This window comes from Rhizomucor pusillus (genome assembly GCF_041956525.1).
Source record: "Rhizomucor pusillus strain CBS 183.67 unplaced genomic scaffold VTP01scaffold_16, whole genome shotgun sequence".
NCBI lineage: Eukaryota > Fungi > Mucoromycota > Mucoromycetes > Mucorales > Lichtheimiaceae > Rhizomucor > Rhizomucor pusillus.
Window position 1 is genome coordinate 13299 of NW_027192158.1, and position 11714 is coordinate 25012.

Here is an 11714-nt window from a genome sequence, read left to right on the forward strand (position 1 = left end):
CCTCGTCACTGGAATATTCACATTTTCTAAAGTTTTTTCCAGGTTAATATACTTGTTTTCACGCCACGATGATCAATGCCATTGTCGAACCTGCTGCGAGATCGCTGTGTGCCTTGGGGTCGTATGTGTTAGCATACTGTGTTGGCAAGACAGATTCCAATAGCCTGCTTACAGATTCGTCTTCGCTTTCTGATTGTGTCTTTGGTCGCTTTGTCCGTTTCGCTGCTTTTCCTAACGCAGCTGCTTGTGATTTATTGTGTCTCTTCTGTCCAGCTGGCATGTCTTTTCGAGTCTTATGCGGCGGAAGTCCGTTGTCGAGCCCCACCCTTTTTTTCCAGCAGCCACCGCAGGAATCGGCTGAGAAATAAAGTAACGCCTCCCGAAAATTCAGCATCGCAACACCATATCTCGTAAGGAGCAAACTTATATATTTTACACAACAGTATATGTGAGAATGTGAAGATCCTTCAGGGCTACTAGTCCACACTCTCAGGTCATTTATCAAATGCTTAAAAGAGATTGCAACATCAGTCACTGTTAGAAATACTGTATATTGAAACATATGTCAGGCAACTTCTGGAAAGATCGTGGTGACCGCCTCGTTGGCGATGTATCCCCCGTTCATATATGTAGCTAAAGTTGAAAGGAACATCAAAATGGTTGCTTTCCTCAGTGGTAACATGTTTTTCTTTATTGTGCCTAATAGTATGCTCTCAGTGATCGTTAATGCTCAGTAGATACCAGTCAACTGAGTCACTCCTATCTTAACGAATGATGCTGCAATGTTTCCTTTAAGAAGCAGCAACAATGTGTATGTGCCTCGCGAAAATTCAAGGATGCTCCATCCTTGTGCTACGAAGAAAAAAAAATAAGGCTGTTGCTGCTGTGCTTCCCTCGCGTTGTGCGATCCGCAAGCTTCGACCTGGGCTCCTTCGCTTGTCAGGAACATATACTCGCAGCCATCAGAATACATGAAAAAGAAACTGTTTTCTAGACACAAGAAAGTAAGGAAAATATTTATTATCTAATGAACGGTTAATTAATATGGTTGATGCCGCCCTCACCCTGTTTTTTGGAGTCGCACAACCACCCGAGCGCTATCATTTATTTTTTTTTGAAAAAGTCAAATCATCATGTGGAGTACTAGAACAAAGCAAACACTTCTTTCACCTTCTTTTGATCTTTTTTTCCTTTTGGCCATCTCGCTTACGTTTATCAGGAGACGATCTAGTACACGCAACCATTGGCTTTGCGTACATGCATCCCTGTCATGCAACAACAACAACTAGGAAACCACCAGTCTTCTTATCTCCCACATCAACACCAGCGTGCAGCCTCTCCCTGGGCAAGAACAATGGCTTCCATCCATGCACAACAAAACGAAAAGTAAGTGTGCGCGTGTGTGTATGTGGATGCCTTGGCTGCTATTGTTTTTGCTATACAAAAGGGAAACTGATCCGATCTTCCATTTTTCCCTTTTTCTCTTTTTTGCTACGCTCTATCGCGACGCACACACGCAACAGTCAAGTGACGACGACGACGGGTAACAATATGGTACAGCAACAGCAACAGCAGTCAGACGAGGGCGGTGAGCCAGAAGAGCAGTACAGTCAAGTGGCTGCCATGACAACACAGATGCCGTTACCGCAAGAAACTGCCATTCCGCCTCCCCGGCGCAAACGCAACAACTCGCTCATTCCACCAGAGCTTATGAATGACAACACGGAGGGTGGCAGGGAACGTGCGGCACTGGCAACAGTATTCGGTGTCCGAGAATACACCGAATCCAAAGTATTCTGGGAGCGCCAAATTGCATATTATCACGACAATGGCCCCGTAGCATCAGCGGACGAAGCAGCAACAGCGGCCAGCAGCGGCAGCGGTGCAGAAGGATACGTATCCATCACCGGAAGGTCTGTCCTGAGCAGTCCTCTGCTGCGTCGGTCGCCTTCGCCGAGACCGACGACGTCCGACAAGCTCGTCGATCACTCGATCGCTTCGCTGCTCGACTCGGCCCTGGACAATGCCGGCAGCTCTGACAAGCAAGCGAAATCTACCGCAGCTACATCTTCTTTGCAGGTTCCGCTGTCGTCATCCACGGCTAATAATAACAACAATGATGCTGTTTTGCCCACTACCAATTTATTTTTGCTGCCGGATATTCCTGTTGTCAGTAAATTCACAGACTTTTTTGAAGAAACCGATAATTTGAGATCTCCAAGCAAAGTCCGGTCCTTTTCTGTTGCATCCACCTTGCCAGCAGGCGAACAGCAACAACATCATTATCACGAGTACGCATCCTCGGTTACATCCGACAGGTGGGCGAACGAGATTGCCCCTCCTCTCGTATTCATCGGGTACCCACCTGCCATCTTTGATCTTTTAAAGTCGGACCAAGACGAGAGAATTATAATGTGGGGACCTGACCCGCAGTTCCTGTCCGCATCGATGGCAACGACGACCGTGGCAGGCAAACAACCTTCCCAGCATCATCAACAGTCATCATTTTCTTCTACTTTTTTTGTATCTGGATCAACCATCGCGACATCGACTCAGCAGCGAGAAGTTACACCAGGATCCAACAAACCAAATATACGCGGATTCTCCTCAAACACCACCGCGGCTGCAAATACATCTTCTGCTGATGCAGTGAAGAATAGCAGCAGGAAAAGTCGCTGGGTTATACCGGATGGATTAAAGATCAAAAAATCAACTCTGAAAATCAGAAACAAGTTGTACGATAACGAGCACGAGGCTCGAAGCTCTAGTTTGTTTCGTTTTTCAAAACGACACGGTAAAAACAAGACGATGTTGATGTTAGACGATCAATCTTCGATCAGCAGTGTAAATAGCACCCAGATACCCCAAGTCATTGAAGCCGCTACTGTGGAGAAGCTCGTTGAAAAGTTGACTATATCACTCGGTAACAGCATACATTTATTCATGGTGATCGCATCAGTTGTGCTTATTTTCATACCCTCAAGATTATACCTTTATGACGGATTTCTTCTTGACCTATCGAACGTTTATATCTCCAACACAGCTTTGCCAGCTTTTAATACTGCGATTCCGGTGGGGTTTGGAAAGCGATGAAGAGGAACGGCGCATCGTGCGTATTCGGTGAGCTGTCTATTTTTAAACCTTTTTTTGATACAGACGTTAACATGGAATGCGCAAAGAACGTTTGTTGTTCTTCGGCACTGGTTACTCAACTATTTTGTGCACGATTTTCTGCCGTGCCGCGATCTACGTATTATTTTGACATCATTTCTCAACTCGCTTCCTTTCCATCCTCTCGTAAAACGTTCGCCTCGAGACCAACGCATTGTCAAGAGTTTGAAACGCGTGGTGCGTCGTCTCAAAAAGGTCTATTACAAGAATTCATCCACGTCGGAGCGCGTCAAGGTGATTGCGCCGCCGCCGCCTACGGAGGAGCAGGAACGTGTAGAGGAAATGGTGCGGCAGAAATTAGCGCAAGGTCCTATCCGACGCAAAACGGATATTGTCAGCAGTGTCAACGTGAGTGACCGTCATCACGGCAACATGGCTGTGCAGGATGCTCGCCTGGCGCCCGTCGTTGTCGTAGGCAGTGTAAGGAATGTAAAGAGTAGCCCCGTCGATGTACATCCTACCACCACTCAGGCAGCACGCCGCAACCGTTCGAATGCATCGATATCCCGCACCAGGCGACGCAACCAGATTGACGAAAAGATGGCTGTAAAATCGAGTTACTTGCAACGCATGGAGCAGCAGAAACGAGTCATGGCAGCAGCAGCAGCAGCAGCTGAGCCAGATGCTGCAGAGGATAATGTAAGTTCCAAGTGCAGCGTTTTATCGGATGATTCTTTGGAAAGCGCACTGTCGCCAGGAACAACCGATGTCGAATCTAGTGCTGGCGATTCAGATAGCGAGCAGGACGAGGAGGAAGAAGAAGATGATGATGACGACGAAGAAGATGATGAATCTAAGAGCCAACAACCATCGACAAAAGAGCGTGAAGAATTGGAGCGTGTGCGTCAACGACGTGAGGAAGAAGAGGAGCGCAAACGTGCCGAATTCTTTTCCCCAAAGCATCCAAATGAAGAACAACCCATCCATCCTACAGCTTCGGTACCATCATCGGACAAGACATCCGACAACGGATGTCTAGTCAGCCGAATCGCACAGCAACTGCAAGCTCAAGATCTATCTAGCAACAGAGATAATACGACGACGTCGGCGCAGACAACGACGAGTGCACCCAATGTAGGCCACCAACAACGGCGACAGCGTGGTAGTGGGCCGTTGTATCTCGGCCAGCTGGGATCGTCCACTACGTCCGGATCCAACATGCAAATCCAAGAAGCTGAGACGGCGTCCGTTGACAACGAAACAGCAACGACGCAGCATATGCGATCCTCCATAGTGTCTACCAACTCGGTATCTCCGAGGGCACCGCCGCCGCACATGGCAGAACTCGATCTGCCTCGCCCGCAACGAACGGCAACGGCAACGGCGCCTGATCCTCGAGCAAGTGTGACAAGTCTGTACCCACGGCCTTTTATCCTTTATTTCCGTTCAGAGCACATGGCACGTCAATTTTGCCTGATAGAAGCCAACGTGTTGCTCAATATCGACTGGGAAGAGATGGTGCACTGCCGCTGGACAAAGATGAGCACTGAGCAGCCATTATCTGAAAGCGCATACGAGGACGATTTTAGCAGCATAGTGGACGACGATCACGTCAACTACACACGTCGCACGAGACAGCTTCAGCTAGCACGTCGAAATAAAGGCGGCGGCATCGAGAGTGTTATCAAACGATTCAACGCTGTTTGCCAATGGGTCACGAGCGAAATTGTACGTACACGCTCCTTGGATGAACGCGTGCGCGTTGTTGAGAAATTCATCCGACTGGCTCAAAAATGCAAACTGTATTGCAACTTTGCGACGCTTGTCCAAATCCTGCTAGGCTTACAGTCACCGGCAGTGTCGCGACTGAAACGAACGTGGGACCGCGTCGGTTCGTCAGAGATGCGCATGCTGGAGCAGCTATCGACGTTCACATCACCGATGAAGAACTGGAAACATATCCGAGACAGCATGACCCAAGTAGCCGAGGAGTACGGCATGTCGCCCATCGAAGTGCAAATCGAAATGCCCGGTACGAACCAGCACGCGTTCAAAAAGACAAAGATCAAGATACCCTTTGGTGGATGCATCCCTTTCCTCGGTATTTACCTGTCTGACCTCGTCTTCAACTCGGAGCAGCCGCCCTATGTCCATCCAAACTTGGAGAACAGCAAGATTTATCACGCTCACACGCACACGATGTCCTCTGATATCTCACCGTTGCTCACGCAGCCGCTCGTCAATTTCCGCAAGCATCGCATCACGGCCACCGTCATCAAACGCGTGCTGACGTTCCAGAACTTGGCCCGACGGTACTCGTTTGAGCACGACGCTGAGCTTTACTTTTTGTGCTCGGAACTGGAGCCATTGGATCAAGGCACGATACGTAGACTAAGTAACGAGATTGAACCTGATACATAAATATACCTATATATATATATATATCTGCATATCTCATACATAACCCATTTGTATGTATATCTATATATTCTATACACACCTTATTATATATATTACTATTCTTTTTTTGGTCTCTCTTTGAAGGAAAAAAATCAAGAACAGCGACGTAGTAATGTATTTTACAGTGAGAACGGAGACAAAGAGAGAGCAGGAGATCATCAAAATTTGTACAAAATAAGGAAGGTTTTTCATGACCGGGACCTTCGTCCTTCTTCCTGTTGGTGATGGCCATTGAATTCTGTCATGCCTACTGACTCTTCGTTCTCTAGCAAGGTTGCTTCACTCATTAATAGCTCCTCATCCTCGTCGTAAATTTCCTCGTCCCGGCGACGGCCGTGTTCGTTTGCCCCGTTGGCGCCAGCGCCGCGGGCTATCGAGTCTAACAAGTAGACGCCAGCAAAAATGATCACAAATCCACATATCAGCGATACGACATTGACCGAGTTGTCCGTGTTGAATCCTTGGAACAAGATCGCGGAGGCTGTGATGGTGGCAGTGGTGAAACAGACGAAATAAATGGGGTTAACGCTGTAAAGATGGAATAAGTACGTATATTCATTCATGCACACGAATGATTTTGCTTATACATACACGTTGGTAGAGAATTGCTCGAGTGCCTTGTTAAAGTAGTTCATCTGCGTGACGATGCAAACGGCGACGACGATGCCGAATGCATAAGTTGAAGGATGGGTGAATTGGTTGTTACCGGCAAAGGAGAGTTTCAGGGCGACGCCGAATGCTTTGATGGACATGACTGATACAGAGCCAACAAGGGAGCAGATGGATACATATACAAAAGGATTGCGCGTGCCGTACTTTGGAACGACCTTGAAAATCATAAATACCGTGACAACAACCACGAATGCACAGTACATCATAAAACCTACAAAATAACCAGTAATATAATAATCAGAATAAAAAATTCAGCTCCAGAAATTTTTCCTGCTGTTCCTTCTTGGCAGATACTACTACTTGCCTGGTTGCAATGCATAGAATAATAGCTCGTCTATTGATGTCACATTCTTATCTTCTGGAGCGTGAAGAACGACGATGACTGCACCGACGACCGACAGCAAGCATCCAATCTTGCCTATCGCGCCAAGCTTTTCCTTCAAAAAGATTGAAGCAAAAATAGCACTGGATCAGAAAAAATATAAGTCAGCAAACAGAACACTCTTCTGATTTGTTGTACGCCCAGAAAGAAAAGAAAAAGGAAAAAGAGCATCGCTTACCCGAGAATAACACTTAGCGCTCCCAACGGTGTAACAAGAATTGCAGGTGCAAACGAGTACGCCGAAAAGTTGAGAACTTCGCCTACGGCCACTGCAGAATATGGCGTGAGTGAATCGGTTTCTTCTTCAAGACGGCGCTGAAGTACTTACTTGTGCCCATACCGGCCCACCAAGTCCAGTTGCGTAAATAGTGGTGGTTTCCATCGGTTGCCGAGACACCTGGACATAAGAGACGGAGATGTTGAGTTTAGGCATCTAGGTTGTTGCGTGGTGTTGCTTCAGTCATCCTCCCCCCAAAACGATCATTACCGTGGCGCCGCTTTGCGTTCATCAGACCTTTCTTTGTAATGATAAAGGAAAGTCCAATAAACACACTGGAACTCATTGCCAGTATGAGGCCAATATATTTATCCTGAAGCATGACAAGTTGCAGTTGTCCACCAGGATGGGCAACAAGATCGACAAAAGAGCGAAAGGGGTGGTGCGGGTGAATTTCATGCTCTCGCTCTCCACTCGACGGATCTATTCGTGGCATACCGTATACACTCCGCTGAAAACAATTAACAACAATAATAGTCTATCAGATCTATTCAAAAGCAAGCTATATACAGGAACTAAGCAAGGAAGATAAATGGATGGGTGGAGAGAGCGGTAATAAATTAACAGGGAAATGAAAAGCAAGCAGTAAACAAGAACAACAACGACAACAAAAAAGAATTCATGTCACGGGAACAATGATAATAATCAACACGGGCAGAATTCAGTAGAGTGTGGGCCGGCGCAGTTGTCGCATTTCTTGTTCTTCTCCTTCTTCTTTTGGGAAGATGACGATCCCTCGTGGGCGCTGAGCAGGACGGTGAAATGCAGTGTGGGACTAAGGTTTGGCCGAGGGAAACTGTTTAGAATGGTCTGTTCTGTAATGGTTGCGCCTTCACCGGCGGTATCTGCGCCAGCACCACCCGAGGTGGAGGACGTGGAGGATGATGCATGATCATATTGGTACGATGAACTTTCGTAGCTGCTGCTCGCTGATTCTTGGTGATGAAAATCGCCGCCGCTGCAGGATTGACCGGATGTCGTAGCGTTGTTCGGTTTAGCATCTTGTTGATAATAATGATAGTAGCGGAAATTGTCGTCGTCTGACGTGTAGTAGGCACTGGAAGAGTAAGAAGAGGTTGATGATGCGTGTTGCGCACGTTGTGATGCTCCGGTGGTAAAAAAGGAAGTTTGCGGTGTTCGGTTTATTGTCACTGGTGCTCTTCTTGTCTTTAACGTATTGGCGCCGACGCGGCCGCCGTGACGTTGAAAGGCAGTAGGGATAAGTCTGATAACCATTGGTTGAAGAAAAGGATCGGGTGGCGCGATGTTTTGACTTTAAAAGAAGGAAACAAAGTGAGGACGATGCCGGAGGGACAGCTTAGCAGCACGGTCCGTGAGGAGAGATCTTCAAGCGGTGGTGGCCCTTGCCCTCTACCCGTTTGAGTCATCGTCCCTTCCGAAAGGTTGCACAATACGTCATACATTTCCGCCACGTTTTTTTTGCTCTCAGGCACAATACTTGTTTTTTATTGACGAAAATAGCAACAACAATAACGATGATGATCAAATTAGGTGTACAATTCCTGGACAGTGTCGCCAATAAAGGGAACGGATTCTCCTTGGAGATTGATATTTTCTAAAAAGTGGAGAGGGAATTCAACCAGGTGGCCACGGATTTTGCTGAGCTCCTCCCGGATTACGTCCACAGGCATATCGGGATCGAAAACGTGACCAATGTCAACTTTGCTTGGGTCGGGGTAGAACGCGTGGTATTCTTCCCAGTTGGTAACTGCGCGCATGCGTATTAGTTAACTACTCTAATCGTTGAGAATATCACGATCCTTACCGCTATCTTCAGGTACACAGTGGAACACGTTGCGGAAAGCATCGGTGTTTGTCTTGGCTGTGTTGTTCCACAAGGCAAGTGATTCTTCAGAGAGGGGATCCATTACAAGGCGGTCCTCCTTGGTGCCAGTGTGATCGACCTGAGGGACAGGAAGAGGCAGCATTGCATTGTTGACTGTATCCAAATCCTGTGGTGGCATCAATCCCAAGTGTTCTTTCCATAGTTGACGGCGCAACGTAGCAGCAAATTTGGCAGCCTCGTACTACATACAATCAAACTAATTAATTGATAATCTTTGCAGAATATCAAGCTTTTGCTTACATAATGTCCGTTCATCTGGGATGGGATCGTTTCTTGGTCTTCGACAATCAATGCAATTTCAGAGTCTCTGTCGCCGCATTGAGAACGATCGTTGAGGTTGGCAGAGCCCATAATGACGACCTTGTCTGTAAATACATGTTAATATCGCTGTATTTTGCATCTCATACATATTTCCGTCACTTGCCGTCGGCAATCAACAGCTTTGCGTGGATGTAGCATTCTTCAGAGACGTAACCATCACGCTCGATCTTTTCGGCATCAGCGTCGCGAGGCTGGGAAGTTGGGGTATCAACAAGCCATGGTTCTCGCTTGATATCACCTCCCTGCATGGCGTTATCTGAAATGATATCCTTGGCAATGCATTCTTCGGCGTTAAAGACTTCCTTGGAACGCTTGACGCTCACGGGGATGTCGTTGCCTCCCTCGGTGATCTCGGTAGACGCGACCTGTTCCTCCATGCTAGGCTCGTCGTTGGCAGAGTAACCAGCGGCGCGTACCATCATTTCTTCAAGCTTGCGGCGGTGGATACGGTCATAGCTACGCAAGCTGTAGAATCGAATGTATTCGTGAGGGTCAATGTTGGCAGCCTTTAGCTTTTCAATAATACTCTGGCCACCGCGGCAGATGGAAATGTACTGATAATGCATAACCAATCTACATAGCTAAGATGTTAGCACAGCAAAGCTCAGCCTTTTCTCCTGTTAGCAATATACCTGGCGGTAGCAGCTTCCTTTGTAGACAGATCTGCAGGGAATGCAGGCATCAACGGCATAAGAACGAATACCTTGAAAGGCTCGCCTTCTTCCTTGGCACGGATGATACGTTTCACGATAGCTTGACCAATTTGGTTCTTGAGTATATTATCATCCTTTTCTTCGGTGGCAGTAACTGTATACAGATATGATGGTGTTAGCAAGAATGTATTCTACAGATGGCATTGTTTTAAGATACTTGCTGAAGAACTGGTTTTCAATGTAGACGTAGTGTTTGGCGTCATGAATGGTGCTAATGTATGCGTTTTGAATCGAGTGCTAAGCAAAAAACGACTTGTTAGTGTATTTGACATCACCTAACATGCGCTCTTAGTATGGACTTACCTCGGTGTCAGTGCCAATACTCCATTCACCGACGCTTCGAAGAACCTGGCAACGGACATTGCCCTTGACACCTTTTGTACCGTGTTCAAAGCGACGGTAATGGTAGTGCTCGTTCTCGTCGGGAAGCTTGAAGCGCTGATGACCAGCCAAACCGCCAAGAGGAGGTCTCAAGAATGGAACGCGGTCTTTATCCATTGCCTTTTCGTGCTTGATAAAATTCCATCGTTCGCAGAAGTGTCGAGCGACATCCAGAACGGGACCACCGAGCTATATGCGCAGGAAATTGTTTCAATATTCACGGAAAGTTAGTTCCGTTTCATCGCAGCCAACTTACCATACACAAAGACATATCGTGCCAAGGCATACGAGGAGTAACTGTCTTGTCGATGAGATGCATCGACCAGTTCTTGACTAGAACCACGTGTAAGGCTCCATCCCTTGTATATGTACTTTTAAAGCAATTTACCTTCTTTGAAATCGCACACTCTAGCATCGCTGTAATCCTGGCCTGCAAAAGAAAGAACAATGAGCATCTCGATAGCTTTCACTTTGTGGAACTACATACCAGGGAAGACTTCATCGCCAGCCTTGGGTCCTTGGTAGTCTGCGAGAGCGTGGTTGTGTGTATCCCAACGACTAAATATCGTTAGCCATTTGATCTAACAAGCACACGCGCCGCCGCTTACCCAAAGCACAAGTCAATACCGCCGAGGAATGCGATTCTGTTATCAACAACAACGAACTTTTCGTGATGCGACCAGAAGAAAGTACCACCAATGGCGTGGTCAGGATGTCTTTGGACTGTACATATATACTTGAATTAAACGTATGCTTTGATTTTCAAATAATAAGTACGCATTTTACCAATGATATTTTCGTGCAAGTCTTGGAGAGCTTCCTTGGTGTGCTTACTATCCAAGGTCAGTGCCAGCTCGACTTCCTATTGGACAAACGCGGTTAGAGGCATAACATCTTTGCACGTGATTAAACAAGAAACTCGCACACCTTGTACACAACAATGAAAATCTTGACACCTTGCTCAGCCTTGCGTTTGAGCAATCTATCAATACGGTACTCTGGGTATTTTGATGGAGGTCGACGAAGATACTTTTCAAAGATTCGTTAGCAGCTGCGGCGGCGGCGAGGAGGAGGAGGATGCATTGCTGCTGTGCACACAACTTACCAGTTCGGGTGTCTAACGCATCGATCCAAGTTCACATTTAGTGTCACCTATACTAGCATCGCACTATTCATACTACTGACCAGCCACCAATCTTCGATGAAGACGACGTGTTGCGCGCTCTCGATTGCCTCTGACACGGCCCTGCATGTACATTGCATGCACAGTTAGCTATAACCCGAAGCATTGTTCGACAGGACGCACCAGCAGTAATCGTGACCATCGACAAAGAACTTGACTTGAGCACCGTGACGGACGGGCGCAAACGATCCAAATCTATGGAAAGTGGTCTGATACTTGTGTTCACGCTCATCCTCGTTCTCTTCGTGCTGGTTCACGGCGTTGTAAAACTTGTTGTGGATGCTCTTTACAAAATCGCTGCAAAGAGACACTACGCCAGAAACGCACGACATGGTTGCACTAGCAAA

General features: G+C 47.1%; 5 protein-coding genes across 5 annotated transcripts; 1 reads left to right on the forward strand and 4 right to left on the reverse strand.

Moving 5' to 3' along the window:
- Positions 1-58: 58 nt before the first annotated feature.
- On the reverse strand, positions 59-280 carry VTP01DRAFT_3244 (uncharacterized protein; the record flags this gene model as incomplete). Its single annotated transcript, XM_069381794.1, has 1 exon — positions 59-280. The coding sequence occupies one exon, from the start codon at positions 278-280 to the stop codon at positions 59-61; it is 222 nt and encodes a 73-aa protein (XP_069236402.1).
- Positions 281-1270: 990 nt separating this feature from the next.
- Positions 1271-5532, forward strand: VTP01DRAFT_3245 (uncharacterized protein; the record flags this gene model as incomplete). The annotated part of the gene is made up of 4 exons (XM_069381795.1): positions 1271-1386; positions 1524-2923; positions 2985-3120; positions 3180-5532. 4 exons carry the CDS (start codon positions 1271-1273, stop codon positions 5530-5532), a joined length of 4005 nt encoding a protein of 1334 aa, XP_069236403.1.
- Positions 5533-5759: 227 nt separating this feature from the next.
- Positions 5760-7338, reverse strand: VTP01DRAFT_3246 (uncharacterized protein; the record flags this gene model as incomplete). The annotated part of the gene is made up of 6 exons (XM_069381796.1): positions 5760-6099; positions 6163-6454; positions 6548-6708; positions 6804-6894; positions 6954-7022; positions 7113-7338. The coding sequence occupies 6 exons, from the start codon at positions 7336-7338 to the stop codon at positions 5760-5762; spliced, it is 1179 nt and encodes a 392-aa protein (XP_069236404.1).
- A 209-nt stretch (positions 7339-7547) lies between these two features.
- Positions 7548-8138, reverse strand: VTP01DRAFT_3247 (uncharacterized protein; the record flags this gene model as incomplete). Its single annotated transcript, XM_069381797.1, has 1 exon — positions 7548-8138. One exon carries the CDS (start codon positions 8136-8138, stop codon positions 7548-7550), a length of 591 nt encoding a protein of 196 aa, XP_069236405.1.
- A 272-nt stretch (positions 8139-8410) lies between these two features.
- On the reverse strand, positions 8411-11699 carry VTP01DRAFT_3248 (uncharacterized protein; the record flags this gene model as incomplete). Its single annotated transcript, XM_069381798.1, has 16 exons — positions 8411-8631; positions 8689-8950; positions 9010-9134; positions 9194-9663; positions 9723-9897; positions 9965-10040; positions 10107-10373; positions 10441-10517; positions 10573-10614; positions 10672-10742; positions 10793-10907; positions 10971-11046; positions 11112-11213; positions 11290-11301; positions 11370-11430; positions 11491-11699. The coding sequence occupies 16 exons, from the start codon at positions 11697-11699 to the stop codon at positions 8411-8413; spliced, it is 2361 nt and encodes a 786-aa protein (XP_069236406.1).
- Positions 11700-11714: the final 15 nt, after the last annotated feature.